At 45.1% G+C, this 27,497-nt stretch overlaps 1 protein-coding gene across 2 annotated transcripts in view; it reads right to left on the bottom strand.

The window, feature by feature from the left end:
- Positions 1-27,497, bottom strand: part of SATB2 (SATB homeobox 2) — a 130,887-nt gene that overhangs the window by 7,946 nt on the left and 95,444 nt on the right. Inside the window, exons 8-10 of one of the 2 annotated variants that reach the window (XM_075153592.1) lie at positions 27,000-27,155; positions 15,699-15,896; positions 15,306-15,340 (exon numbers count right to left, since the gene is read on the bottom strand). In XM_075153592.1, the coding sequence (XP_075009693.1) occupies positions 15,306-15,340; positions 15,699-15,896; positions 27,000-27,155 (389 nt within the window). The remainder of the gene's footprint in view (positions 1-15,305; positions 15,341-15,698; positions 15,897-26,999; positions 27,156-27,497) is intronic. The other variant, XM_075153591.1, reaches the window with a different exon arrangement.

Raw genomic sequence — 27,497 nt, 5'->3', positions numbered from 1 at the left:
TTGTAACCCAGCAGCCCTGGGTCCTGCGCAGCTGCAAAGACAAAGCAGTCACACAGTAAAAAGATCCCCCAAATATCCAGGCCCTTCCTATCACCCTTCATCTGCTACTGACCATCACTGGAGCCAGAATACTGGATCAGACAAACCCCAAGTCCTAAATCTTTCAGCTCTGAGGTACAAGTCACTCTCTGAGCCACGCAAAAGGGGAGTCAGAGGGAACCATGAGGAGAGAAATGAGTTCCACAGGGAAGTCAAAGGCAAGTTTGGTTTCCAGGCTGGAATGTGAGCTGGTTGAAGTGATTCATTTCAACATCTTTGGAGCACACTCGCCACATGCTTCCCTTTGCTTTATGGCGGTCGCCTCGCTTAAGGGCAGGAAATAGGCAGTGATCTGAAAACATGGCAAGACACTGAACAAACACCCAGTCTCTCAAATAGCAGCCCCATCCTGCAGTTCTTCTCCAGGACCAAACTGTCAAAATTGGCCAAAAAGGTGACTAAAAAGACAACAGGAAGAAAGAAAAAATCAAAAAATAACGAAACTTTCAGTTGTGCATTGCTTTTGCCACCCCACACAAAGTGATAAGCATAAGCATTAGCAAAACGCAATTAATCTTGACTCGAAGGCGGGGGGAAGGTGTCTCCCCCCTCCGGCACACACTGCTCCCATTAATGCTAACAGGAGCTTAGCATGCATCAAAGAGCAAATACACCACAAAACATTTTTAAGAGCTATCATCACTGGAGATAAAATATAAATTACAGCCTGATTACACTGCGCTGCTAAGAGGCTACATGTGCAGCGTAGCTCGCAGTGACAACTGGAGATGACCAGATAACTTTTGGACAGGTCTAAGGTTACCGTAAAACATCTGTGTGGAGGAATCCTTCCTTGTCTTTGCTTTCCTTTCAAGAAGCCGTGGCACTGCTGTCTGCACAGTTTTTTGAAGAATGTTTACAAATCAGCTTAACAAAGAGAAAAAAAAATTCTGCCATCACTTGACCACAATCATGATCTTATTCTTCAGTAATGCGTGGTTTATTTCCCTTTCCTGATCTCTGTTAATAGACAGCACGTGCCTACACAATAGCCACTATTTTGTCTGTATAATGTTAAAAAAATAAATCACAAAACTCTGACAACGCAGAGCAGTGTCCCGGTGTTTCCTGGGGTAACTGCTCTCCCTCGAACGCTAACTCAACTCTTCCCACAAAAGCACAGGCACAACTTTCATTGCTGTGCAAGTGCCTGAGAACTGGCTGATTTTATGGGGTAGCATAAATGAGCTCATGCTGATGAACGTTAGTGGATTAGCTCTGAATTTCTCATCTTTGGCTGGTTTAAGCCAGATTCTTAGGTTTACTGCATGGTAACTGTGGCCAGCAGTGGATATGCCTTTCTCCAATACCTAGCTGCAGCCTGGGAGGGCTGTCAACAAGTACTATCAGCCCGCAGGTGGAGCCGGCACGTACCTCCCGTATAAATACGCAACAGGCCAGACTCATTCCGGCTTCTGCTGGCACAAACCAGGGTGCTGGTGACAGAGAGGCCGATGTGGCCAGGAAGCGTTGCACAACGCCGCTGCAGACTCTCTCCTGAAGGCATCGGTGATGGATGGCTCCATTGTCTGGGGATGGGGCATGGCCAGCACAGCTGGCACGGGGGCTGGCTTGCTGCATCCCCCGGCAGGCAGGCAGGACTCTGCCGGCCTCGAAGAAGCCATGCAAGCCTCTCTTGTCTGTAACCTGCGGTAGCGAGGCAGCCTCCCCTCGCAAGGGAAAAAGCAACAGCCCCATAAAGGCTCCCGCTGCCCTTCTGCACGGTGATGCTAACTGGAGTCCACCCAAGCGAGACTTTCAACATCTGTGAACACATCAAGGGCCAGAAAACCTTCCAGTTAACACCTACCTTCTTCAAAACAAGACCATGAGCTTTGTGGGCCTCTGACTTGCCTCTTCCGTGCCTTCTCTTGCAGCCCTAGCAAGGCTCTCCGGGGTGCTATGGCGTGTAGAGCCCTGCTTGGCAGTTTCCAAACAGAGACAGAGCTTGGTTGTGGTTGGAGGGAGGGTCTGTCAAAGATTTCGGGTCGAGTCTGAGTTTCCCCATCCCAACCCTGCTAATCCTAATGAGGAGCTGGCAGAATGCCATAGGAACTAAGGAAGTAACAAAAGACTTTTTGGTTTGCTTTTCTGCAGACAAAATACTTCTCGTATCCTCTACATTTTCTTGTTTAATTAACACTACACATGTTCTCCTTTTCATTTGAAAATCAGACGAGTATTTGCAGGCAGCGTGAGCAAGATCTTCCCTGACAAGTCCCAACCTAGAGCCATGCTTAAGGCCAAGCTCTAAACCCCTAACTATGGTGGCACGGATGGCGCCACTATAATCATGTTGTTTTCCAGTTACTCGGATCAGGAGTAGGCACTGCATTATTTCAGGAAGGATACGTTTGGATTAGACACTGGATTCTGGGGGGGTAATTATTTGTCCCATCAAACTGTTTTAGGTCCTTACAGATGGCTATTTGGGGTTCTAATTTTTACAATGGGGGCAGTTAGAAGTCAGAAGAACCTGACTGTTATGGTTAGTGAAAATAGTAGATTTGTGCTGATAAAACACTACTCAGCATGTTTTTTGCTTTCTAGACGTAACCACCAATGCACTTAATAACAGGACTTGAGCAAACTATACTGTGTGAATCAAACACATAAAAGTATAAATATTCCTTTTTTTAGAAAGCAAGTCTTAAAAAGTGCATTATAATCAACTACCATGGTAAAAGGCAAAATATCCAGCATTACCACACATGCAACTGGCATAATGTGCTTTATTATACCCTTAGCTTGAAACTGGGTAAATAAAAATCAAATGACCAAAGTACAGTCTCCCGCAGATTAGGGCAGCGAGGACAGGAGGCCTTGGAGAATTAGATCTGAAATCCTTTGTCTTCCTGATTACACTCTGGAAAAGGTGGACACGTCCGGAAGACTGAGGAAGCTACGCTGGTGTTACTGCTCTCCACGTCTCACTACTCTGACCTGTACCTATTTTATAGGTTCTGGGTGCTGGAAGAAAAAGGCTTTACGGAAAGTAAACAGCACCTGCAGTTTATATTCACAGTACTAGAAAATATGCAGACGGGGAAAACGTGCAGTTGTTCATTTTTAATAAAATGGTTTAATATATGGCCAGCGAGGCAGCACTAGGACAAAGCAGAGGATGACACTGCTATGGCCCTGGGATCCATCCCCGGCTTTGCCGCTGCCTGCTGTGGGGAGCTCTATGGACCGCTCAGCCCCTGGCTGGCTACACACACGTTATCGCAGGGGTAAGCTCACACTTAACACAAGCCTACAGCAGATCTGCGTGCAAGGAGCCCCAGGCTCTTGCTGGGAATGCAAAACACCATTCTTTCCTTCATTAAGATTAGAATTGTGTGGCATTTTTCAGTCAAAAATCTTTCTTTCGGTCAAAAATGTCGACTGAGTGACATCAAAGTATTGCCTAAATAAAGTCCACTTTGCCAGGCTATTTGCCTGGGTGGCGGGGAGGTGGATATTCCAACAAAGTTCAAGCAGTTGTTTAGGCATTTTTCATGAAACAGCATATTCTGGTTGTTTTTACTCAGTACAATTTTTGCTCTTCAAATTCTCCCTATTTCCCTTTAAAGCATTATGTTGCTCTAAACTACTGCAAACCTCTTTTTTTAAAATTTTAACTGAAAACAATAATTTAAAAAGCACCAACATATTTTTTTCTTTCAGTATTTCAGAAATGTCAGCAACCCCTTAAACTCAGCTCAAGCACTTCTATAGCTCTAGGCTGTACCACCCAAGGAACAGAAGCTCATAGCCATCTACCTACCCACCTACCTCCTCCACCATCATATTTACGAAGGGTTGTACTGATGGGAGCTCTGAAAGAATGAAATGTAATGCATTTTATAAAAGGAGCTGGATGTGAATCTTTCCTATCTCAAAATCCAATAAAGCTTATGATTTTTATTGCATGTGGGAGTCCTTTGGTCTATGTAATACTGATTAGCAGCTTGGCCAGTAAGTCTGATAAAACCAGAAAGTACTTTCAAATATATTCTGGCCAGAGACACCTGGGAGTGAAGTGTGCGTGTTGCAGCTGACGGCCCCAGGGGCACACACATACCTTGGGATTTCTTCCTTGGTTCTGTTCCATCTCGCCATGGTTTTGTTCCATTCTCTCCAGAAAGAACGACTCCAAGCCTCTCTTATCCTTGAATGTTCCCAGAAAGGAGGCATCATCTTAAAACTATTCCCCCTCACCTTTCCAACACGCATGAACTCAAAAAATTTACAACGTGCTTCAGTCAGGGCTCTGGACTGGACTTTAATGGATCCCAAACAGAGCAAAATTCTTACTCCTGATCTCATTTAAACAAGGGAACACCAGGAATAACATTACTCCAAGTCAGCAATGCTTTCCCGGTGCTAATCAGGCCATTAAAAAGGCATAAGCAGTTTGTTTGACGCAGAGGGACAAAGACAACCACAGAAATGAATCAAAACCAGGGAAAAATTAGAGATTAAAAGTAATAATACTCCTTTCAGCAAACCACAGTCTGAATGCATGATAAGTGGCTAGAAGACACAATCACTGCAAGATCTAGAGACATAAAAATGTCTCCTGACTGAATGAAATGTAAATTAAACTCGCTCTGGTACAGAAGCATTTCCTTCACAGGGCAGTACTCACTGCCATTGGGAAATCCAGACCCATTTGCTGCAAACGAGGGCTGCCGCAGCTGACCCTCCCTGATCTCGCTTAAGGAAAACACACACGCTCAAAGTCAACAGTTGCAGGGAAAGGAAGAAAAACTCAAATGCGGCAGACTTGCTAGAAGAGATTTCCATGGAGGTTTCCTCCCCAAATAAGCAGATGGTTTCCAGTTAGTCAGGGTCAGGGACTGCCCATGTGGTTTCCTGCCTGCTTGCCTTTGTAGCTTATCTAGATCTCATCAAGATACGCAGTCCGAAAAAATTAGAATGGCTAAGTACAGAAATTAGGGAAACTAAATACGAACGAGCCTTGGTTTGCACTTGTGCAGACAAGCAAGGGAATCTGTGCCCGCAGGTGGGATGAATGCAGCGGTGCCGACCCCTCTGCCGAGCCAGCCACGTCGGGCTGCGGCACATCTCATCTGCAGAGGCCAGGTCTCGTTAATGCCGCTGTGCCTGCCCAGGCACCAAAGCCGTGTGTAACTCTACCCAAAACACCCCGGGAAACAGCTCAGCTGCTTTGAAAACACCCCTGACATCAGTTTACAACCCCGCCTGCTTTAACTGCGGTGCCGGTGCCCGCCAGCGGGCCAGCTACGCGGCGTGTCCCCATCCACGCTCCCAGCCCTCGGAGGGCTGGCACACACGCAGTGCACGTCTACGTGTTTTGCAAAGCTCCGGGCAGACGCTGGCTCTTGCAATGCGGTGCATGGGAGCAAAGCAAAAATCCGACCAGGAACGTATGCACGAGCTACCATATGGAAAGGGCATTCTCAAATTAAACCCTGAAACCCAGATGAGATCTGAGCGAAGGACAGTTTCACTTAAAGGAAATCTCTGAGGTCAACCGGCAATTAACTGAAAGGTTCTGATTGAATACGCTATTGACTGCGCTCACATCAGACAGCTTCCTGTTTATTATACCTTATGGGCTGTCTAGGTGCCAAGACATTAAACTGTCAATAATCTATTAATACTAAACAGCTCCTCCCTCCTTACTCCCCCATGCAAATACTCTTAGGCTAAGAAACTGCACTAAAAAGATGGAAATTTTTGAAGTGAGATGGAAATGAGCTTTTTAGGGTATTTCTTTGCTTGGTTCCAGCTGAAAGTACAGCAACATTCATAAACAATATAACACGCAGTCTATAACTACATGGAAAAAATTGTGTTAAAAAAAATGAGACATGATTGAGACCATATCCTGAAATCTGGCTTTCTTTTCCAAGCCATCTTTAAACAGTCTAAGTTAAATTTAATTAACAATTTACAACAAGGAGAGAGAAGTTATTTAAAGAGAGGCCTACAGGTCCTTAACATTCAGTGTCTGGGAAACAGTTGTACATAAAAAAAAGTTTTAATGAATTTAATAGAGAAAAGCACTTTAATTAAATGCTGTCAAAGAGGATTGTATTAATGACTGCACACAAAGGAATTTAAAGCAAGCCAAGTATATTTAGCAAATAGGAAGTAGGCTTTCAGAGGCTGCAACTATTTATGTTTCTGCCATTGCAATGCATCTAGGAGATCGTGTTGGCAATTGAAAGCAGTTATGTTATTAGATATGATTTTATTTATTATGGATTATTAAAATTTCAAATGCTGCAGGGAATACATTTATTTCACTTCTAAAATGAAAGAACAAAAATATTTCCTGCTTGTTCGGTAAGAGGAAAAATAGAAGAGGAAATAAATAATAAATAATAATAATAACTTAGCACTTAACTAGTGAAGTGCTGTCCAGACAGATCTTTTTACGGGGCCCGTTGAGTCCTGGACTTTCAGTGTGTCTCTTTCCTTCTGCTACAACTGGATGGATTCACAGCTGCTACCGCAGCTTCCCTCAACACAGCACGGAAAGAGGAGCCAGCTCACACTCCTCATGGGCACGATACAACTCCTCGTTGTATCCTGTGGTAGCAGAAGGGACTTCTGCGATACGCTGCATGTTTCAAATCTAAAAATTACCAAAATCTCAAGAAGTAAAAAGAAATCTAGGTTGCCAAGCTTTTTGCAAGCAAGACTGAAAGACCAAGGTTTTCCAGACCTAACCAAGAGACTCAGCCACACAACTCTCATAAAAGCCCCTAACAACTATGGGTCTGCATTACGCCTTTCTGCAGAACGTGCTCGCCTTCCTCAACACCCATGTGAGGGACTTGTGGCAGGAAGGAAGGGGGCTCTTCACAATCCTCCCTGCCCACGTGCCTTGGATTCAAGTTCAGCACATCAAATGGGCATGGCCTAATAAGAGCATAATGTAGAGATCCAAACCATAAATTTGAGAAAAAGCAACTAGAAAATGCAAGGGTGTCAACATGACTTTGTGCTACGATGGTACAAAGAGCATAAAACTAAATTTAATCCAAACTGGAAACCGAGGAATGTTTTTTGACACAAAGTTAACGAGACGGCTGGGTCTGTAATATCCAGGATACGTTCTGTGATTTACCACATCCTTTTTGCCGTATGTAATGGTAAGACATTAATAATGATTTTAGACGTTTCAAACTTCTCGTTGCTCCACCAGAGGCACCTTATACGTGCTTGTACGCCTTGGTTTCTGAACACCAAGCCCCTTTTAAGTTAGGCACCATGATGTGAGTTAGTCCCAAATTACTGGTTTTAAAACGTATTTATTTGTACTTAAATATAAGATTTTTACCTTCTAATTTGAAACATGAAGAAGTGAGTAGAACTGGGGGAAAAGACATCGGAAAGGAGGCACAAGGGGATACCTACTTCCTTTCACAATGTGAGTAGCACCATAAATGGTGAAGTTCAATTTTCTAAATACATTATCTGATTTTTGTTTAAGACTTTAATAAAAGTCATGTGTGATGTGTGTTGAGAATGTAGCCTTTGTTGTTCCACAGCTAGGGATCTTGCAAACAGCTTCGCTTTGTCTGTGCCAAGATATTTTGGAATATTCTTTGAAACACTGTAAGCATAGATGACTGTGAGAAAAAATATGTGCTACTGTACTTCTGGATACTTGATGTGTGAGAATAGTGCATACACACAAAAACATTTCCCATTTCAATCTGCAATTCCTGTAAAAGTCCATACAAACATGGAACAACATACATAGCATACTAACCCTGAAAAAAAAAAATCCCTGCACATATTGCAGTCTCTGGGTATTTCCAACCATTCAGGAAAAAAAAAGGAAAAAAAAAAAAAAAAGAAAAAAGAAGAGTCCACACCAATGAATTTCCAAAAAGAATGGCCCGGAGCATCTATGTCCTGCTCTGACATAGCCTAACTCCCAGCACTGCCCAGAAGCCGCACGATTTCCTGGGGGATGCTGTGCAACACGGGAGGAAGAGCATCTCACTTGCTCTCAGAGACCTTTGGGGACAAGCAGTGCAATGTGCTCTGGTAGCACAATACCATCTTGTTTCCTTCCCCATGTAATTTTTATGACTGCCTATCTGCACAGAAAGGCCAGCTGCAATGATCCAGGGCTCTAATTTTATCCTAAGATTTCTGTAAGGAGCCCGAGAATAAAATATTGCATATGGCCAGTAGAGACATTTACACATCTCTAAAGCCTGATATTATCATTTCTGTACAAGTGTGAGGGACAGGGAGTATTTAGGGAGCATCAAAAGGAAATTGAAAAGAGCAATATTTTTAACTGCAAAAATTTTCAAATGTAAATGGAGCAGAGGCTCATCTAGTGGCTTTTCAGCCTTCAAGATTTGCCTGCTGCCAGCCAGCAAGCTTCAAAGGTTATGTGAATTTAAAGAGCTTTATTTAGTAATCTTGCTCTAGATGTTTGCTCATCCTCAACCTACTACGACTCCTTACAATGCTGGCAGCTTAGCATTTACGAGAGGGCCAGGACTGGAAGAAATGAGGGCTAAATCTGATCAAATTGTGTGTGAAATGCAAAAGGGTGAGAAGGCAGGGGCCAGAGCTACAGTGATGTCATTTGCTAAAAAGACGACCTCTCAGAGCAATATCAACACAAACCACCACCCTGCTGATTACTGCCAAGTCTCTGCAGTGCTAAATCTGCACATTCAGATTTTAAGCGGAGTTTCTGCCTGGAGCATCCCCCAGCGGGAGCCAGGGCAGCCGGAGCAGAGCTGCTCTGGGGCACTCGCACAAGCCGCCGTCTGGGCACAACTGCCTCTGCCTCGAACGGGGCAGCACGTCCTGCATGACGGCCCCAGGGACGGCCTTTACCTCTGCCGCGGTGTCATTACCCTCACAGTTGTCTTCATTGGAAGAAGCTGGTGAAGAAAAACACCAGCTGTGCTCTCAGGGCTCCCGTGCTTAAGAGTCCCACCTCATTCCTGCCCTGTCCTCGCCTGATCCTGGACCAAATGAAAGCTGTCCCGGAGCAGGTGGCACTGAGGTGGCCTCACGGTTCCAGGAGCCTGAACAAACACGGAAAGGATGTACTACTTTGACAAGACTAAACTTGCCACCTCAGAAAAAACCAAAACTATCCACTTTACTTGATCTCCCATTTCTAGGGTTAAATGCAATAGTACTAAACCTAAACTAATTTCAGAACAGAAGCAGTTTTGCTTTAATTGCAAGTACGCTTCCCACTATCATTTCAAGGGGAATCGCAGGCTTAAAGTTAATAAAAATCAGCAGCACTTTTCAGCCACATTAGATATCCACACTAAACAGAAACAGCTGAGAAGGCGCAGTAGGCAGGTTTGGCTATAGCAGTCAAAGCTCAGCGGCTTTCCACTGCAATTGTGATAACTATCAATCACAAGAAGCTCTATCGGACGCTTCAGAGTAAAATGTAAGGGGTTCATTGTCTGATATGTGCTCCTGTTGCCTTTGTCAAACCTCGTGCTAGGCTGCTGAACTACTGTGGCGTGTCGGGAAAATGGTGTGCACCAAAAGGATGGAAAACCAGAGAGCACAGCCGCAGCTTTTGTGCCAAAACGCGTGTCTGGCTGCAGGGCGTGGGTACCAGAGCAGTATGAGAAAGCCGTTCAGAGGTGGAAGCCCTCTGAGAGTTTTGCAAGTACTGCTTTCTTCAAAGAAAGAGTCCTTTACCCCCACCCAAAAGCAGACACACACGATAGAGATAAATGCAGAGTAAGTGGCATTTGCAATACATATTGCCTTCAGTTTTAATATTGCACAGAAATAGAAGTTACATAGTTTGATTTTTTTTTCAGTGGATTTTGAATGGTTTAGATTGAAAGGAGATACTGAAATTGACTGTTATTGTCTAATTTTGATAAGAGAGAGCGAATGGAACTCCAGATAACGTAACAATTGAGGAAGACAGATATTCTTCACTCACAAAATTCACAGATCTCATTCTGACGTGCATTTCCCCCTGTAGCTCTAAATCAAAGACAAAATAAATACTCCAGCTGCAACCCACCCAAACCAAAGCTATGAGCTTTCTGAGTGGAATGAATAAACCTGTGATACAAATATCTCTAAAAGTCCATCTGGGCTTGTTGAGTACAAGTTGTCTCACCAGTCTTGACCACCCCTGTCTGAGCAGACATCACATCCGGCCACGGAATAAGGAGCTGGGGGAAGCAAAAAGCAGTGGGTATCCATCTATGGTCTCTCTTTTGGGTGCAGAGAAATGATCAAAAAGCAAAACTATCATGGTGCAGCCATTAAGAATGAATCACAAGGCACACCATCCCCACAAAAAAAATTTCTCTAAATAAAACAGTAAGCACCAAAGTCAGAGAGCTAGCATGGTTTGGGAAAGTAGTTTTTGTCCAAGTCTCCCAGACAACTCAGTCCTGATTTCCAGTACGTGAAATCCCCTGCTATAATCCACACAAACACGGCAAAAACTCACTGTGCACATCATTCTATAGATCATTAAGCACTCCATGTTCCCCTATGGAATAACACAGTTTTGCTTCACTCATCATCTATGATTGCCTAAGTATTATTAATTAATATTATTTTTTAAGAAAAGAAATTTTAAGTCTCACTGTTTTTTCCATCTGCATGCTATGCATTGTGTGACCCATGAACTCTAAGATGTTGTTTAGAATTAGATATTTCATTAGGAAGGACTACTGTGGTGTTCAATCCCCTCTTTATTACTTCTAGAAAGAGAATATGAAATTAGTTTCATTGGATTACCATCGCCACTTGCCTTGACCCATTTTTACGAGGGCTCCATGTTCTGGCGCTTTGTATTTCATTGTCATTTCTAAAATATTTGTTCCCTTCCATCCCTCACAAAATGACAAAATTAGTATTTCATTTACTTCTCTGGTATGTTATTTTCTGCATATTTAAAGAGGGACCACAATGTTTGCAGTGAACACACAATACAAAAGAGCCTTCCTACTGCTTTCTGCTATGCCTTCCTTTATTTACTAATGTTCCTCCATGATTTATGATCTGAACTATTATAAATTGCTAGATTTGTCTAAATCAAAGCTTCTGAGAAAAAAAGGACGGAGGGATGTCATTTTAAAAAAGTGACAAAAGTAACTGTATCAGAAAGCATGTGAAAACCATTCCTGTTTCTTTAAAGTCAACATTTGACTGCTCTTAAATCAGTATGTACCTACCAGCTTCAGCAGATCTATCTGTCAACTTATGTAGAAAATTAAAGGCAAGGTTTCCCTGCTCTCTGAATAGTAGGTACTTGCTGCAGTGGTGGCTCATTACTCCAGAGAACCGGCTTATCCACCCCAACACTCCAGAGACGACAGCTTGATTCATCGTTTTCCCAACTGAGTCAGGTTTCTCTGCCCCAGCAATTAACAATGAATTAGCACTATATTAAAGTGCCAGGCAAGATGGTTATTCTCTGGAGTAGTCACCTTGGACACAGCAGACGAATAGTGGGAGAATGTACTGTGTCCCAGCATGTCTGTACCAAACACCGAACCCCTGGCTGGCAATGGGAAGTGGCTTAGGCACTTCTCAGCATTAACACTCCAGAAAGGTCCAATGCCAGCGAACAACCCGGGAACAGTGGGATTTAGCGAGGGATGGAAGGTAAGACAGGGAACCCTCACCTCTGCAGAGCAGGAATGTAAACACAGAAGCATGAGGACTGCTTGCTGCAAAGTGACTACTTTGCATGCAGCCTGTCCAAAGATCTGCAGAAGGCCAGATCAAAGGTCCAGCCAGGATCCCGCGTCTGATGGTGGTGGAAGAGGATGAGAACAGGGCAAAAATATAACAATGCTTTCCAGCATACCCTCCCATCCTCCAGCAACCTGTGGCTCCAGCACTCTGTAAGTCAGAGGTGATGTCCTTGTGGTATCCAGCTAGCAACAAACTCACCCGTCTTTTCCCTAGTCCCACAGCAGCACTTTGTGATTACACCACATTGCACAGAACGGGAGGGAGAAGGAGTCACTTAGTGCGCACCTGAATTCCCTTAAAAACCAAGCAAGTGGCTGTGGCGAGATCTGCCTGCATGCATAGCAACACGTAGGTGCGGCGTGGATGCTCTGCAACCAGCATGTGAAGGAAAACCCATGCTCCAGCACATCCATATGGTCACACCCGATGCTGCCAGAGAACACAGCCATGTTACAGAGCTCCACAGGGCTCACATTTTATGACTCCTCAGCACAATAACAAATAAATCAAGTGTGCAGGGAGGAATTTCTTGTGCACTGAGCTTCCACTATAAACATTTTTTATTTCCGAAACAGGAAAATATTTGATTAAATGGATTAATATATGGCTGACAGGAAAAATCTAATGGAAGGGAGAAGAAAAGACAATGTTTCTTTTTAAAGCCCTGAACTTAAAATTAAACAGTGAGGTACAGGCTAGTCATACCAAAAAGAGGGCAAGAACCCGCCACAAAAGAAACAACAATCCCGTAAACATCAAGAGCCAAATTCTGATCTTCTACAGCACTACAACAACTGCCGCACTGCGCACACCCTGCGTTAGAGGACAGAAACCAAACCCAGCCTTGGGGTGATTCCCCCACTGAAGGTGGGCCCCACCCTGTAATCCGCAAGTGAACGACACAAAACCCATCACCATGAAATCTTTGCCATTTCCAAGAAGCCATCCTGGGGGAAAGGCTGAATTTTATCTCTCTGTTATCTTTTGCCTGGTTGTGCCTCTTGTGATGATAGCCAGGAGTTTCCTCCAAGTCCTTCGGCCTGACGGAGGGGCACCCCCAGCCCAGAGGGGGCTCGAGCGTGGTGGCAGGGAGCTCCGGCAGCAGCATGGGGCAGCCTGTTTTCAGGCTCTCCCAGTCTCACAGCTGGAGGAGCAGGAGACTCAAGCATCAGACACAAGTTACTGTACACAAGTCAAATCCATCAGAGCAGAGAGAAAGATGGGGTGGGTGGAGAGAGAAAGCAGAACTAAGAGCCTCCTGCGTGCTCCAGTGTTACAGTACTGCACCTGCTGTTAGTCACCGAGCTGCTACTTGTATCTTCTTCAAAGGACTGTCATCTTGACATCAAGGCTGCAGGTAAGGGCTCGACTGACAGTGCACTTTTCACTAGAAAAGCCTGCAAAGCAAAGTAGGTCGGTGACTGCAGCTCTTGGACGTTTCCACCCCCTGCTAAAATGCAGCCAGGCACCGTGGCAGACATTCCGCACCCGCCACCGCTTTGAGAAGGAAATGAGAGTTGCTTTCCCACTTGACACTATGGAGGGAATTTCAGATAGGCAGAATGTAATTACTTGGCCTGGAGTTCAGCCAGGAGCGGGGCCCAAGACCCCTACCCTTATGTAAAGTGTCACAAAATCTCCAGTGACTGCAAGTGTGAGGACCTCAGCTTTACATCTCTGGCTGCTGTCATTGATTCTTCATGGCTAATTACCTAATAGTGACCCTTGCAGCAAAGCCAAAAAGCAAACCTTGCTGCTTGAAACAATTCAAGTCCCAGAGACCGAAAACTACGCAAAAATTGCTTGGTGCAGGGTATCTTCTGACAGTAGGGAGCAGGTGGACAGCAAGCCTCCTGTGTCTTGCACTGGTTGCGTGCCACTCAGAAACCTACTGGGGTTTTTGGATGGGCAAACATAGCTTTAAAATGCAGCACCCCCAAAACACAAGCCTACTGTATACCAGGGTCTCCAGAGTTTTGCTGTATGTAGTTGCCAGCTGGTTCCATTTATTTTTCTTCATTTTTCATATTTTGACTGTAATAAATAATTAATCCATGGCTTTGTAACTTGCTGACAAATACAAATGCATTGCATTCCAACGCAGCGTAACGTGTCACTCACAAGAGCCAATCTGCACGATGCAGAAAAGTGATGTGCAGAAGGCTTTGGAAAGTAGGCTAATCATCAAGGTCACCCACAAGAGCTCAGGGAAACTTTTTCTTCAAACTGTCCCTTAGAAGATATTCCTACTTGCTGTGGGCACCAGAACTGGGTTAATATGTTCAAATCTGCACAGATCTAGTCGTATTCCCACATGTTAGCTCGGTCCTTTACCCTTCTGTAGCTCCTTGCCGCCAAGATCCCACAAACTTTTGGGAACGTGGAAGACAAAACTTGCAATGTTAATTACTTAGAGCACTTTATAGCTCTGAGAATCCGAATGCAGGAAACGCATTTTTTCTTCCAGGCAAAGACCGAACGGAAAGCAAGGAGGAAGTCGGTAGCAGAAGAGACAAAGGAGACTGAACTAGGCAATAATTAATCTAGGTGAGACCAATGTGTTTCAGAAGGGGCAGGACTACAAGATGGAAAAACCTCCCGCCTTTGGAGAAAGGTGACTAGATAGTTGGCAGCAGTGCTAGCAGCAGCAGAACAAGAGCAGCGACAAAGAATAGAGGCCGAATGTCAAGGTTCACAGCAAGAGTAGCAAAGCAGTGCAAACTGCCATCAACCGACAACGGGGAGAGCAAAGGTGGGAGGAGGAACTGTGAGATTATCAGAGGGAAACGCAGCACGGATGACTCTGAGAGCGGTCACGCAATGGGATCAGGTGAATGGCGCCAAGGACCAGTGGCAATCCAAAAGGATGGTCTGCTGTGGAAGGCGTCACCTCACCTTTTTAGATTGAAAAAACATCTCATGAGCCTCCCTTGACATGCATGACTAGTTATTAGGAATACACATAAGGCTGATTTTCTCTTCTGACTGAAGCTGGAATTGCAAAGATGAAAAATCTTGCAGTACTTTCACTTCATTTTCCCTACGCGTATTTGTATCTATTTATTTCTCATTCTGTTAAGACCTGTTAACAGAACAAAGGTGCACAAACCAAAAATTCATACTAGTCACAAAGGTTGTAGAGAGGAGCAAAACAATCCCAAGGAGGCTGTGAAATGAAGGCCAGTTCCCTGCAAAATACTCACCATGGTCTTTTTAGAAGTACTTTTAAGTTTCAGTGAATATATAAAAAACACTTCTCCATGTTACCCTCTTCAAAACTCCTGTGTTACCCATGCATAGACAAACTTCCTCTCCTACCCTCCTACTTTTCCTGAAGTGTTTTCTGGCTCCTTTGAACAAAAGCAAATGTACAGCTGCAGTTGCCTGTTGGCCACCGTTTGAGAGTGGGTATCAGGGGTGCTCAGGTTCTGTGAGAAGGAGCAAGTGACCAAGTCCCCACTCCTGTTCTGCTTCCTAAATAACCGCACACTTCTTGCTGTTGCTGAGGAACACATTTGTACTCCTCTAAATGTCGGCAGCTTTAGACAGCTAAATTGTGTTTCAGCCACAACACAACTACTGACACCAAGGAAGCTCCATAATACCACTACTACTGACCTTACTGTTATCGGTGGCATGGATTGTCACATCCCTTCTCTTCAACCACCAACACAAACCTGCACACGCTCACACACATATGACAACATACAAGCAGTGAGCTCTGAACCCGAGAGCTGTGGCTTGCATGTGGCCCTACAGACAGATGAAAACTGGTGTGTCTCAACCTGCAAAGCAGAAGGAAGCTGGAACCAATTGCTTCCCTCTACTCTGACAATTGCTCCCCGCGGCAGACACCCCGAGAAGGAAGTTAGCGCTCTGACCTGCACGGGCTCAGGAGTGAGCTGGACAACATGCTGCATACGCTCACTGTGGTGATGTCTGGATTCTTCCTCGTAGATCACATCCCTCTCGTGCTGGGGAAGGTTCAGGAAGCGGCGAATGGTGCAGAGGTTCTCCCACAGGGTGCGGTTTTCCGGACTTGGGTTTTCTTTCCAGCGAAGCAGCTCACACAGCCAGCCCTGCAACAGTAGGGTCAGCACAGTTAGTTCACTGAGCACCGAGGAACCAGATGTGAGTGGAAGGTCAGCTAGACTTAAAGCTCTGTGCTGCAGGTTTCGCTGGTCTCATCTCACACGGAACACCCCCTGCCTTCAGCTGCCCTTTGGTCTCAACAAATTCTTGATATATTATATTTCCTGCAAGTTGGAGAAACAGACACAACCAGCAGTGCTTAACAGGAACCAGGAAGCACAGCACCTTGCCCCCGAGCATGTTTAAAATGCTCGGATATAAATATTTTTCCTATAGAAAAACAGAGTTGAAATAAAGCTGCATCTCCACCTCCATTTCAGAGCCCCTTTATTTGTTCATCTAAGCAAGAGAAAAGGAGACATAACCCCTGAGACCGGCTAACAACCCTTATGCTAAGGGTTGCAGCTGCAGAACCAGAAATTCAACCACTACTGAAAACCTTCAGAAGAAGATACTGTGAAGTAAGGACCTCTGATCTGCTGTCACTATGTTGCATTGGCCCCCCCAGCTCTGAACCCCACTAAAATCTGACAGCTTTAAGTAATCAAATGGCCACTTAGAAGATGCAACCTCACAGAAAGGGAATCCTCTAGTATCTAGCACGAAAGCAGCAAACAGGGTCCTGCAGAAGTTACTAGAGAGATCAAGATACTAGGTGGAGGTAATTCTAAACCACAGCTCATAATAATAGTAGATTTTATTCCTGCTATATTGTTTTAAGGTTAGTTTGAAATGCCTTCAAAAAGTTACCACTGTATGAAATCCTGCAGGACCTCTCCACAGGGGCTGGGAGCTCAGACCCCTGGAGGGGAAAGCACCACTGCTTCAGGAAGAGGAAACCACTCTAAAACACAAAGCCAACCAGGGAGCACAATGGCAATAGCTGTTAAGGTGAGGACAGCCCCGTGTGTGTTGAGCGTGTGTGGCGGTGACCGGCATCCCCAGCAGGTTAACCAGGGACGGTGGCTGCTGCTGCACCAGCCCGGGGGGACAGCCAGCCCCGTCCTGCCTGCCAGCAGCCAGCCCCGCTTGGGGCTGGGGACAGCGACTCCCCTCCTGTGCCTGCGCGCAAGCAGACGCAATGCAAATGACAGAATATGAGAAGATAATGCTGAGGATGCTGTCAACGCGCCTTACTGACTCCTGTCAAAATATTTTACCTAGTAGCTTTATAACCCATCATTTTCGAGCTACAACTCAGCATTTTGACACCATTTTGACAGGCACCTTGCAATACCTAAAAGATAGCTTGATCAATGTTAAAAATGTTCGGTACGAGAAGTAGCCAAACCCGTGTTTTTCCGAACAGCGACTAGAGCAAGCTGAACAGCCAGGTTCACTACTGGCCCACGTGGGGGTTTTTTGGTATTGCTTTTTTGTGTAACAACTTGTAAGCCATTGACAACTTCTACCGTGCACTCCAAACCCCGTATATAATATCATAAGCCGTTGTTTGTCTTACTCTCCACTGTGTCTTCTGCCTTCAACCCCCCAAAAAAGGCAAGATTTGATTATCTCCGCTGCATCAGCCAAGACAGCAACACCAGCTGTTCTCATTGTGCAGCCTCTTCCTCACGGCCTACATGTTAATAACCTGATCATTCCATTTTCTCCTTCAACTGCCGGCTGCAGCACAGCGAAGAGACAAAAACCCAGGCCCATCTGCAGCAGCTGTAGGCACTGAACTGTGAAGCCACCAGGGATTTATAAACTAATCTGTAACACAACACTGCCTTGTTTTTACAAGTGAGAGGCCACATTTGTGCAGACCTGATCTTTTCTTGCAATAAACTAGGAGGGTTGGGGGGGGGCAAGGATGAAAACAAGATATCTAATCATTTACTTAGGGTAAAAAAAAATCTGTATTATATTTTCAAAGTATTTTGACTGGTATTTGGGTAATCTCTCAGCCAGGTGATGTCTGCATTTTAATGTGGTTTGGCCACATCCCTCGCCCTCAGTTCTCCTCCTTCCCTTTCCTCCGCTCACAAATCCCCCAAAACTTTCTCTCTTTTAAGAAAATCTCCCAGCTCCACAGTGTTTTCTCAGGGGTTCCTCCATACAACGGAAATGATTTTTGAAACGGAAAATAAACCATCTGTGGAAAAAATAACCTGCCGTTTCTCCCTGTTTGCAGTGATCTGAATAAGTCTCCAACTGAACTCTTTCAAATGTTTCAAGCAGGTATGTTTAACATCTCCCGAGGGATGCTGCAGCGTGAAGACCAATCGTTTAACAGAAAATACACACAAAACCCTGCACCTGGCGGAGCCGGAGCCCTGCATGCGGCGGGCCCGGGGGCGGACGGCTCCCAGGGCTCTCCCGAAGGCTGCGGGGCGCTGCGCGGTGCCCGGCTCCGGCAGAGCCCGGGGATGGCTCGGCAGGGCCACCTCCCCTTCCCAAAGTTGGACCGGCTAGCCCAACGGTGACTGCTGCATTTTGATTTATCTGTCCCGTTATAATCAGCGCTCATTACAATCACTTAGAGCAACACTACAGGCCTCATTATGGACTAGGCACTCGCTGCCATTAGTCTTTAAGAAGGATAGCACTCAATTTGCCTGGCAACATGCGAGGTCCTGACCTTGGAGCTATTAGGGAAAAGATTAGACTGCAGTGTGACCATGTGTGCAGACATGAGCAAACCAAATTAATTTCTGGCAAAGGGAGGCACCAGGCAAAGACCCCGCCATCCTGAGGACACCTGAGAACTTCTCCATTCCCCAAAGGAGATAAGCTAATGGCACGTTTAAAGGAGCCTGGTTCTGAAGGTGAAGCACATCCGTGGTATTTAGAGAGATATTAATCCAGTTTCCCCACAAAGTATTTGCTTGGCTGATCAGATTAAGGGATCTAGCCTTCAACAGCACACCCCCACCACAGCAGGCCCCAAGAAATCTGTGATACTTCACAGTCTCAGACATATTGCACCATGTGTACCCAGCTGCTACAATAATTAGCTTATGAATGTATCAGCTGGTTCTGTGATTTTTATAAATAATAACTAACCTACAGAGCAGAAAGATTTTCATGAGCCTAATATTAGCAAGAAATTGCAAGGTGCGCCTAACTCTGAATTGTCATTGTGCTAAATGCCCTGTCTTCTCTCATGTTGTGCGGGACTGGATCTCCCCCAACGCCATTTATATTTATTTTTGCATCGGCAACGGCAATGTATTTGTGGCAGCTTTCTTCACAACAGCATCATTCGCTCACCCCCACACATACACACGCGTACCCACTGTGTGCATGTGTACACTTATCTGCATCAAATCTGTCCTTTCATTGCTCTTTTCCTATCCTTCATTTATTCAAGCATTCATTCTCTCGCCTGTCCGTTCAAGACCCTACCTATCCATCTATGGGGCTGCTTATTAGGCGATAGCTTCAGCTAATACGTGAGAAAACACAGCGCTGCAGCTTACTCACACATTCTTTATGATTGCAAGGAACCGCCTTCCCCATGCACAGATGAAAAGTCTGCATCGGATTTTTTTAATTATTTATTTAAATAATCTTAGCACGCCATCCAAGAAAGTTTTGCAGTACCAGGCAAAAAAAAAAAAAAGTGTAAATGTCAAATAAAACAGTGACAGATGACAGTATTCTCTATTGAATAGCACCGTTTCTTCGTGCATGTTCAATGAGAACTCATGAATTATTAATATACAAATCTCCTTTTTCTGTTAAAAATCTCAATTTGGGGTTTTTTGGTTGCAATTTTTTTTATTTTCTTTTATTTATTTCTTTGGGTCTGTGTATGTTACACAGAGCTTTCCAGGAGAATTATTTCATTTAAGAAATGCTAACATACAGAAATTCTTGGAGCTACAGCCATTCACAGTGAATTTTCATCTATAGCTACGTTTATTGGCATGAAGAAGGAAAAGTGAAGAAGGAGACGCTATCTCACCACCTTTTCCCCCACTCATCCACAACATCTGAGCTCACTGCATTACAAGTAAATCCAACTTCTGTGAATGTATTCTGAAAATCTAATAAATAACACATCCTTCCCCAGATCCGTGATACGCTGTGTTTCTGATCCTGCCTCCTCTGCACATCGCAAGTCTCGCTCCACTGCACAAACAGCCCCCTTGACTGCCACAGAGTTACCAGGAGAGTTTGATATGCGCCAGGGTCAATATGGGTGGCAGAATACGGCCCTTAAGTCAGCTTCTAAGGTTCTTAAATGGGAATGTCTTCCATTAAAAATAAGAGGAGGAAAAACAGCACAATTAAAGGATGCTTTTGGCTCTACAGTCAGGCACACCCAGTGCTTGTGGTTAGAAGGAATTCTGCTCAGAACTTCCTTCATTTCACCCCAAAACTTCTAGAGGCATCGAGAATGCAGCCCAATTTAGCTCATTAAAGAGAGCTGCAGAGAAGTGCTGGCCTCTATTTTTGTTGTTCTCATGAGACAAGATAAACATTTTCTAAGCATTTTATTTGATAAAACAAATAATATCATATTAATGTCCTATTTTTAACCTCTCTCTCTGTCTCCTAATCAAATACATTTCCACATAGCTAAGCAAACAACAACAAAAATCTGCAGGAAGCCAGCCATTCCCATTGTGCTTTTATGCAGTTAAAGAAACAGCGTGCTTACTACACCAAAGCATTAGCCTTGGCGCACTCAAACCCCCTTGAGGGACAGTTAGCTGGTGCAGCAATCGCGAGCCATATTCTCTGTCACTTATCCCCGAGCCCTTTTTAGCAGCTTGACCCTTTCACTTTTGCTAGACTTACCCTGGAGCAGGGGAGGCTGCTCCGGCAGCCAGAGGTACCAGACTACAATACGGTCAGGTTTTCCTCAGCGCTCAGCGAAGGTATGCACAAATATCCCGACCCCCAAAACTGCTTCCCGCAGATCTGCTGACTTGCAGTCAACCAAGGACCAAATTCCTGATTAAAGGACAAGGCGGCATGTGGGAAGAGTTCATGTTCAGTTATGCTGGGGCTACAGGCCAGTGCTTACGCTTCGAGCAGCACCTCTACGGAAAGCCATCACAGGAGGTGGCAGTTGGGCGTCCATGGTGACTTGGTCACAGGCAGCCTGTCTGCTCAGGCTGCACCACGAGGTACTTCGAGCCTGGATAAAACTGCGATTAAACTGACCTTGTGCTTCCCTGCAGTTACACTGAAATTATTAGTAATAATAATACAGCTAGTTTTCTCTGCTGACATTTTCTAAGGTCTCCAGTGAAAGCATGAGTAGGCAAACGAAGAGTTTTTAGTAAGAGTGATTCAGGAATAAATCTCAAAAATAAATGTAAAAGGCCATTTCCTCACCCACATCATCAGTGCAGAAAATGTCAACATATGTGACAAAAGGAAAAAAAAGCAGCAATGATCGACGCAAGTCTTGAAAGATTAGGAAGGAAATGCTGCGTTCCACAGAGAAGTCCCCTTTCTACACGGGATCATAGGAGTCCTCTGGACAAACTTCCTCAGCCTCTCTTCCCTCTGCTCAGTTTGGGACTCTCTGCAGTGCGAAATGAGCCAGATAATATTCAGCTCTTGTTCCTTAGTAGCCAAACTCTCTTTCCATGAATCCAATAAGTGTCTATTAAAATAAATAAACCCCCTAATGATTCAAGATAACCTAATCAAGAAAGCTGAAATGGATAAAAGACTAACTGTAATGGAGAGTTCTGTCATGGCTTCAATGAATTCTTGATGAGGGCCGGGGGAGGGGAACTGAACCTGAGAAGCTTTACTTGGAGCATTTTGATACAGTTCAAGGTTAATCACTCAATAGCCTGGATTTTCTGAAACACTCAGTACTTTTCCTCCCCCCAAAATTTAAGGCAAAATGCAAAGCACTTTAATGAGGCCCAGTTTCTCACTAGCCTTATAAAACACAGAACAATACAAAAAAATGAATGAGGTACATGAGCCCTGACGTATCTTAGATTCATGGGAACACCAAGCCTGCTTACAGCTCTTGGCCTCAGAGGGAAGGATGCTGTGCGCTGAGGATATTTCCAGCGTGCCAAGTTCAAACTAGCTTCTCCCCACGCTGGAGAGGAAGTGTGGGCTTGTGGTTAGGGCAAGCAGCCTGCCATCAGCTCCCAGGTCTGCCAAGGACTTCCTGAGCAAAGCCCCAGCTCCACAACTGTCCCTGCTTCGCTCAGCTGCTGAGAGGCTAACACTGCTGCAGATGCTGTCCTGGATGGGAGTCACACCGTGACTGCGTATACAAGTCTGTAAAATAAAAGCTAATGTCCAAAGGTACTTCAGAGAAATTTTAAGTTCAGTCAAGAAGAGAAATGTCTTCCTGTATTTCCTCCATATGTAACAAGAACATCAAAATATCAACACAACAGATATGCCCCAGCTGTAGAGATTCACAACATCATAAAGGCACCAAGATGCTACAGCAGTAAGAAGTGCCCCACACATATGCACTATATACGCTACGCATCTTCACCACCAGCTGGTTTTTTTAGCTGTTGTTCATCATCACTAGAAGCTAATTAGTTTACGGGCAGAGAAAATACCTATTATAAGCTAAAAGGGCGAGAGGAGGCATCCCATCATATCAAATGAATACAAGGGAATATAAGTTGGGAAGGAAAGAGAGGAAAGGACAAAATAAGGGATTTCTAGAGCTAACCCTGCCCCAGAGTGACACTGTTCATCCCTCTTGCAGTACCTCTATTTCCTTCTCGGAGCATGGGCAGGAGGTGAGGACATGGGCAGGTGGCCATGGTGCTAAGACCCATCTAGCGTGGGCTCCTACTGTGGGGCTAACACCCTCCTTGGACAGAGAACAGGCTCCCAGACAACCCGGGCAATGAAGCAGGGATCTCAACATGAAAAGGAAAAGTCAGAGGCAAGGCGAGGAACTGTCGTAGCGTTTTCCATCCATAGCCCTGGGTTTCTCTTCACCTGAAGGGCCCCAGCCTCCACCCCCCGGTCAAGTTTATTTTTTGTTTGTTCATTTTTAGACAGGGCAAAGACACGAACCAGAGACTGAGCTTTGCCAGCTTAACATTTTTTCAAATGTTGCTCCATGGGGTCTCTCTTGCTTTACTGTGGTGCAACTAGAACAAATTCCAGTTCCTTGAGGAAGAATTTCAGTTTCAAGGGTTTACTTTTTGTTTTCACTGGACTGGTGAAGGTCAAACCCTTCCATTTGCCCTGCCTGGGGCAGATCCCCAGCAGCACGTGCCCCGCTTCCCCACGCCGCCCCAGCCTGGTTAAGGAGAGTCTCTCGCCCTGGGAGAACTGTGGGAAGTTTGGTCTCCATGTTCATACAAACTTTGCCCTACCCCAGACTGTCAACAAGGGCTCCAGCCAGCTATGCCCACTATTTATTTTGATAGTGACTGTTTATTTTGAGCAGAACTATATTCCTAAACTCATTTCGCACAAACTAAGGAAAAAACGTCTGCTGAGCACAGCACAGCCTCTGCTAGGGCTCTCCCTAGCAGAGGTCAGAGGGGTGATGCTGCTGCACAGTATTACAGAAGCGCTGGCACGTGGTCACAGGGGAAATGGTTTTCCCGAAGTTGTACCGTAGAGCAGTTGCAGAACTGCACGTAGAAGCCAGTTTTCAAGACCGACAGTCCAAACCTGAAGCAACCCAAGGTCAAAGTCTCTGCCTGCCCCACTGCCCGGCTCTGGAGACACACAGGCCCCTCAAACGTCTCTGAAATGGCACACCAGAAACCCATCTCCTTACGAATCAAATATAACCAGGAGAGCCCAAAGCGCAGATTGGAAACCAAATCCTGGTGTTCTGGCCACACTCAGAAACACTCCCGATGTGATAATACAGGTCCCAGGTTTAGCCATTTAAAGGACAAAGGGCACTAGCAGGCGGCATCCCCAGAGAAGCATGCTGTCCAGTGGGTACATCACTAACAGCTGGCAACTAAAACAGGACGACAGCTTTGGAGGCTGTGTTTGGAGGGCACTGAGCCCCTCAGCTCCTCTGCCTTCAAAAACAGAAAGGGTTGCACAGCACTTCACAAACAAGACTAAAAATGTCTAGATATAAGTTGCAAGGAATAAAATGCATATTAAGGTAAATAAGGGATGAATAAGTCAATGTCTATAAATGAACGGCTTGAGACCTTTATGAAGGTGGATTCCCTTAAAGAAGTCTCACCATACTCACCATACAGGCTAGTGAGGCCCTGTTCCTTGCATTTATGTTGACTTGTGAGGTCTGTGATTTGTAACCTTTGTTTCTAGCAGCTGCCCTTCCCTTTAGTTGCTGAACTGAGACTCTGCCATGACTTAAAAATAAAGATGGCTACTTGTTAAATTAGAGGTCAATTAACTCCACCAGTAGATGATGCCGCTTGCAATAACTGCTCTCAGTGGGTACCACTCTTCCTGTACGAAGACAGAAGATGAAATGAGGCCTCCATTGGCTCTGGTTGCTCTCTTGGGTACATGACATACAGCCCTGTGTATAAAATGTCAAAACAGCCCTGTCGGAGATTCACTGGCTGCTAAAACTGTGAAGATCTCACAGCACCGTGGATTGCTGTTGACAGAACAGCAGTGCCCAACATAACACATGCCTTGTTAGCAAACTGGAAGCCTCTCAGTAGTCTGGGGTGAGGGAATAATAGACGAAGCCAACGCAACGCAAGCCAGGCCTGTGGAGAACAGCAAGTGAACGAACCTTGGCGGAGAGTCCAAGCAAACCCTCAGACTAGCTCTTTTTTCCCCTCTTTCAAACTCTCTCTTCTGCAAACATGGGCAGTTCTCAATGAGCGCTTCCCACCATGTAACTCAGCTGCTGAAATCAGCAGCATCTTCACCAGAAATGCCCACGACTGGCACAACTGGCCTGCACAAAGCACTGGGAAAGCCCCACCGCTAGTTTTTAGACAAGCTAGACCTAAGGCGACACGCCGACCATCCCACCATGCCAGCGGCTCTCCCCTACACAAGCAACTGTGTCCTTGCTTTTGGCACTCCTCCTGGCCACAGGGCACCCCAGCCAGCGGTGGGACACCACAGGCACACCAAGCCAGGCCGGGGTCAGGCATGCAGGTGGGCTTTGGGGCAGGGGGAGGCCCCGTACTGCTACGGTTCTTGGCTACGTCTTCTCTGTCCCTGCCTTCCAGTGCCCCCATAAACCACTTTCATGCTCCAGCAGAGCGCTATGACATCTCAGCATGGCGAATGCTGGGTCATCCCAGGGAGCCAGTATTGCTTTGGCAGGGCTGTGAAACAAAAGAAACATCAGCCTCAGAAACACTTCTTTATTCGCTGCTGCTGAAGAAACAAAACCTTTATGTGCAGTAACTTTGCTTTAAACAATAACATTTGTGGATCCTGTTCTTAACCTTTTGCATCTGGCTTTCAAAATCTGCCCTGTTCTTTTTCCACGTGAAAGGCTACGGAGCTTATTTTTGTTTTGGTGCTGGTGTGCAATGCTGCCAGAGAAGCGCACTCAAGCTGGCACAGACCAAAGCTGGTGAGCCACCCAAATTATTGTTGGGTGGTTCAGTCCCTCTCTATTTCAAGAAGCCTCTGGGTATAATGACAGGAAGCTTGCAGGCAATTTTAAGCCAAGCCTCAGAGAGGCTGGCATTCAGTCTGTGTTAAACACTCCTTATTAAAAGCTGTCCAGTCCGGATTCTGGGTGGAACTTTGATATCTGCATGGAGTAAAGAATAAGGGGCACGTTTGCAAAATCAATTGTGCAGTTTTTATATTTACTGCACGTTTACCACATATGTCATTTATTACACAGTGGAAAACCGTTAAATGCACAGTAGTTGTGCCAAGTGGCATTATGCTTTTAACAGCTTTATTCGTTTAACAGCTCCAGTTCTCATTATATTTTGCCATGTGGTACATGAGATTTTTATGCATTTAACAGTTTAAGAGGGTTCCATGGTATTTTCCTTTTATGTATTTCATACTGTGCCTGGGATTTTGTTGGGGGGTAGAGGGGTTGGGATCTGTAATCCCTGTACCCTGACACGAGAAAGTAAAAGGCAAAGAAAATGAATGATTAAATGAGGAAGGAAAAATGAATGAGATCTCCAGGTGTCAGGGCACAAATACCTGTAACAAGGACAAGGCTCTCCCATGTGCTTTGATAGCCTTTGATGCTTTGTTTATACTCCTTTCAACCTCTTATTTTACATCTACTTTAATGACTACAATGTTGTTTCCCCACACAGCGGAAAAGAAAATATGTATTTTGCAGGGTGCATGCATCTAGATACTTCTATCCCCCTCTCTCATTGTCACACATTTGTGCATTTTTGTGTGCATATTGATGTCCTCTCCTAGCACAACTGAGTAATTTCATCCAGGATCAGAAGCAGCCCTTTTCACTGAGTAACAATTCCTTCCAACGGTCTCCAATCCACTTGCTGTCCTTCCCACAAAAAATTCTGTCTGTCCTCCTTTCCACAAAATCCCTCTGCTGCATCATATTTTTTTAAAGAGTTGGATGAAATTTTTAAATTGATGGATTCTCTTCAAGAATTTCACCCCGACCTAGGTTTGCCCGCATGTATTTTTTACACCCAAGGTGGAAATTAATCCAGGAGAACTCACTGCAGTGCCCTCTCATGCCCTCTCATGCATTTTTACAATCATTGTAAAAATGATTGGATCTGATGTGAATTATTCACATGGCAATACTGTATGCAGCACATATAACATGCAAAAAAAAGGAAACACCTGCATAATATGCGGTTTCCCATTGCCTTCCCTCAGTTAATCACTTAAGAAAACAATTTCTTTACCTGCCAAATGAGAAGGATACCATCATTTTGAAAGGTCCTTGTCCCACTAGCAGAGGTGTAAGTTATGTATCACAAGTGGGAAAAGACATGCGTGTTTGTACAAAAGGGGAGAAAAAGCTTGGCTGTGAGCTGATCCTTTCCTCAGCCTATTTTAAAAGCGAAAAGGAAACCGCTTAAGCAGGCAAAAGCCAAAAACACGACAGGTTCCCCAGAGATGAAGATTATTATTATTGTAGGAACAGATGTATTTTTATTGGTGGGAGGAGGAGATGGGTCTAGTTCCAACCCCAGAGTTTGCTTTAAAAACAAGACCCCAAAAAGCCCCGCAACAACGAAATCCCCTCTACCACTCACCTGACTTTTATTGGCAGCCACTTTGGCAAACAGAGCTTGAGATACCTTGGCCCTTTTCATCTCCTGTTGGATCTCGTCATAAATGGCAGCTGTGATGTTGACGTTGGCGCCGTCCGCCTTAATGGGGAGGTCTGTTGTTGGTGTCGAGGTTTTGGCCTACCAAGAGACCATGAAAATAATAATTAAAAAAGTGCTGCTTTCAGCCCAGCCATCTGTGCAGAAATTATCAAAGGATTTCAGTCAGCTGATGCCAAACTGCATTAGCTACAGAGGGACACTTCCTGTCCATTATTCTAATCAGGTTAATTGTGATTGGAAATAATTGCAGTGCATTCCTATAGGACATGCAAGGCCCTGTCAACTCTCCCCCTCTCCCTCTCCCAGCATGTTTATTGAGCAGCTCAACAACAGGATAGGTAGCCGGGGCACTCGGCTGCAGGCAGTCGCTGAAGTTGGCTTTGCCAGCTAGCTATTGCGGCAGAGGCACCAGCCTCTGCC

The sequence above is a fragment of the Calonectris borealis genome, chromosome 6 (assembly GCF_964195595.1).
Source record: "Calonectris borealis chromosome 6, bCalBor7.hap1.2, whole genome shotgun sequence".
In the NCBI taxonomy this organism is placed as follows: domain Eukaryota; kingdom Metazoa; phylum Chordata; class Aves; order Procellariiformes; family Procellariidae; genus Calonectris; species Calonectris borealis.
Note: the sequence above shows the minus strand (reverse complement) of the source record. Positions and strands in the feature narration are given on the sequence as shown.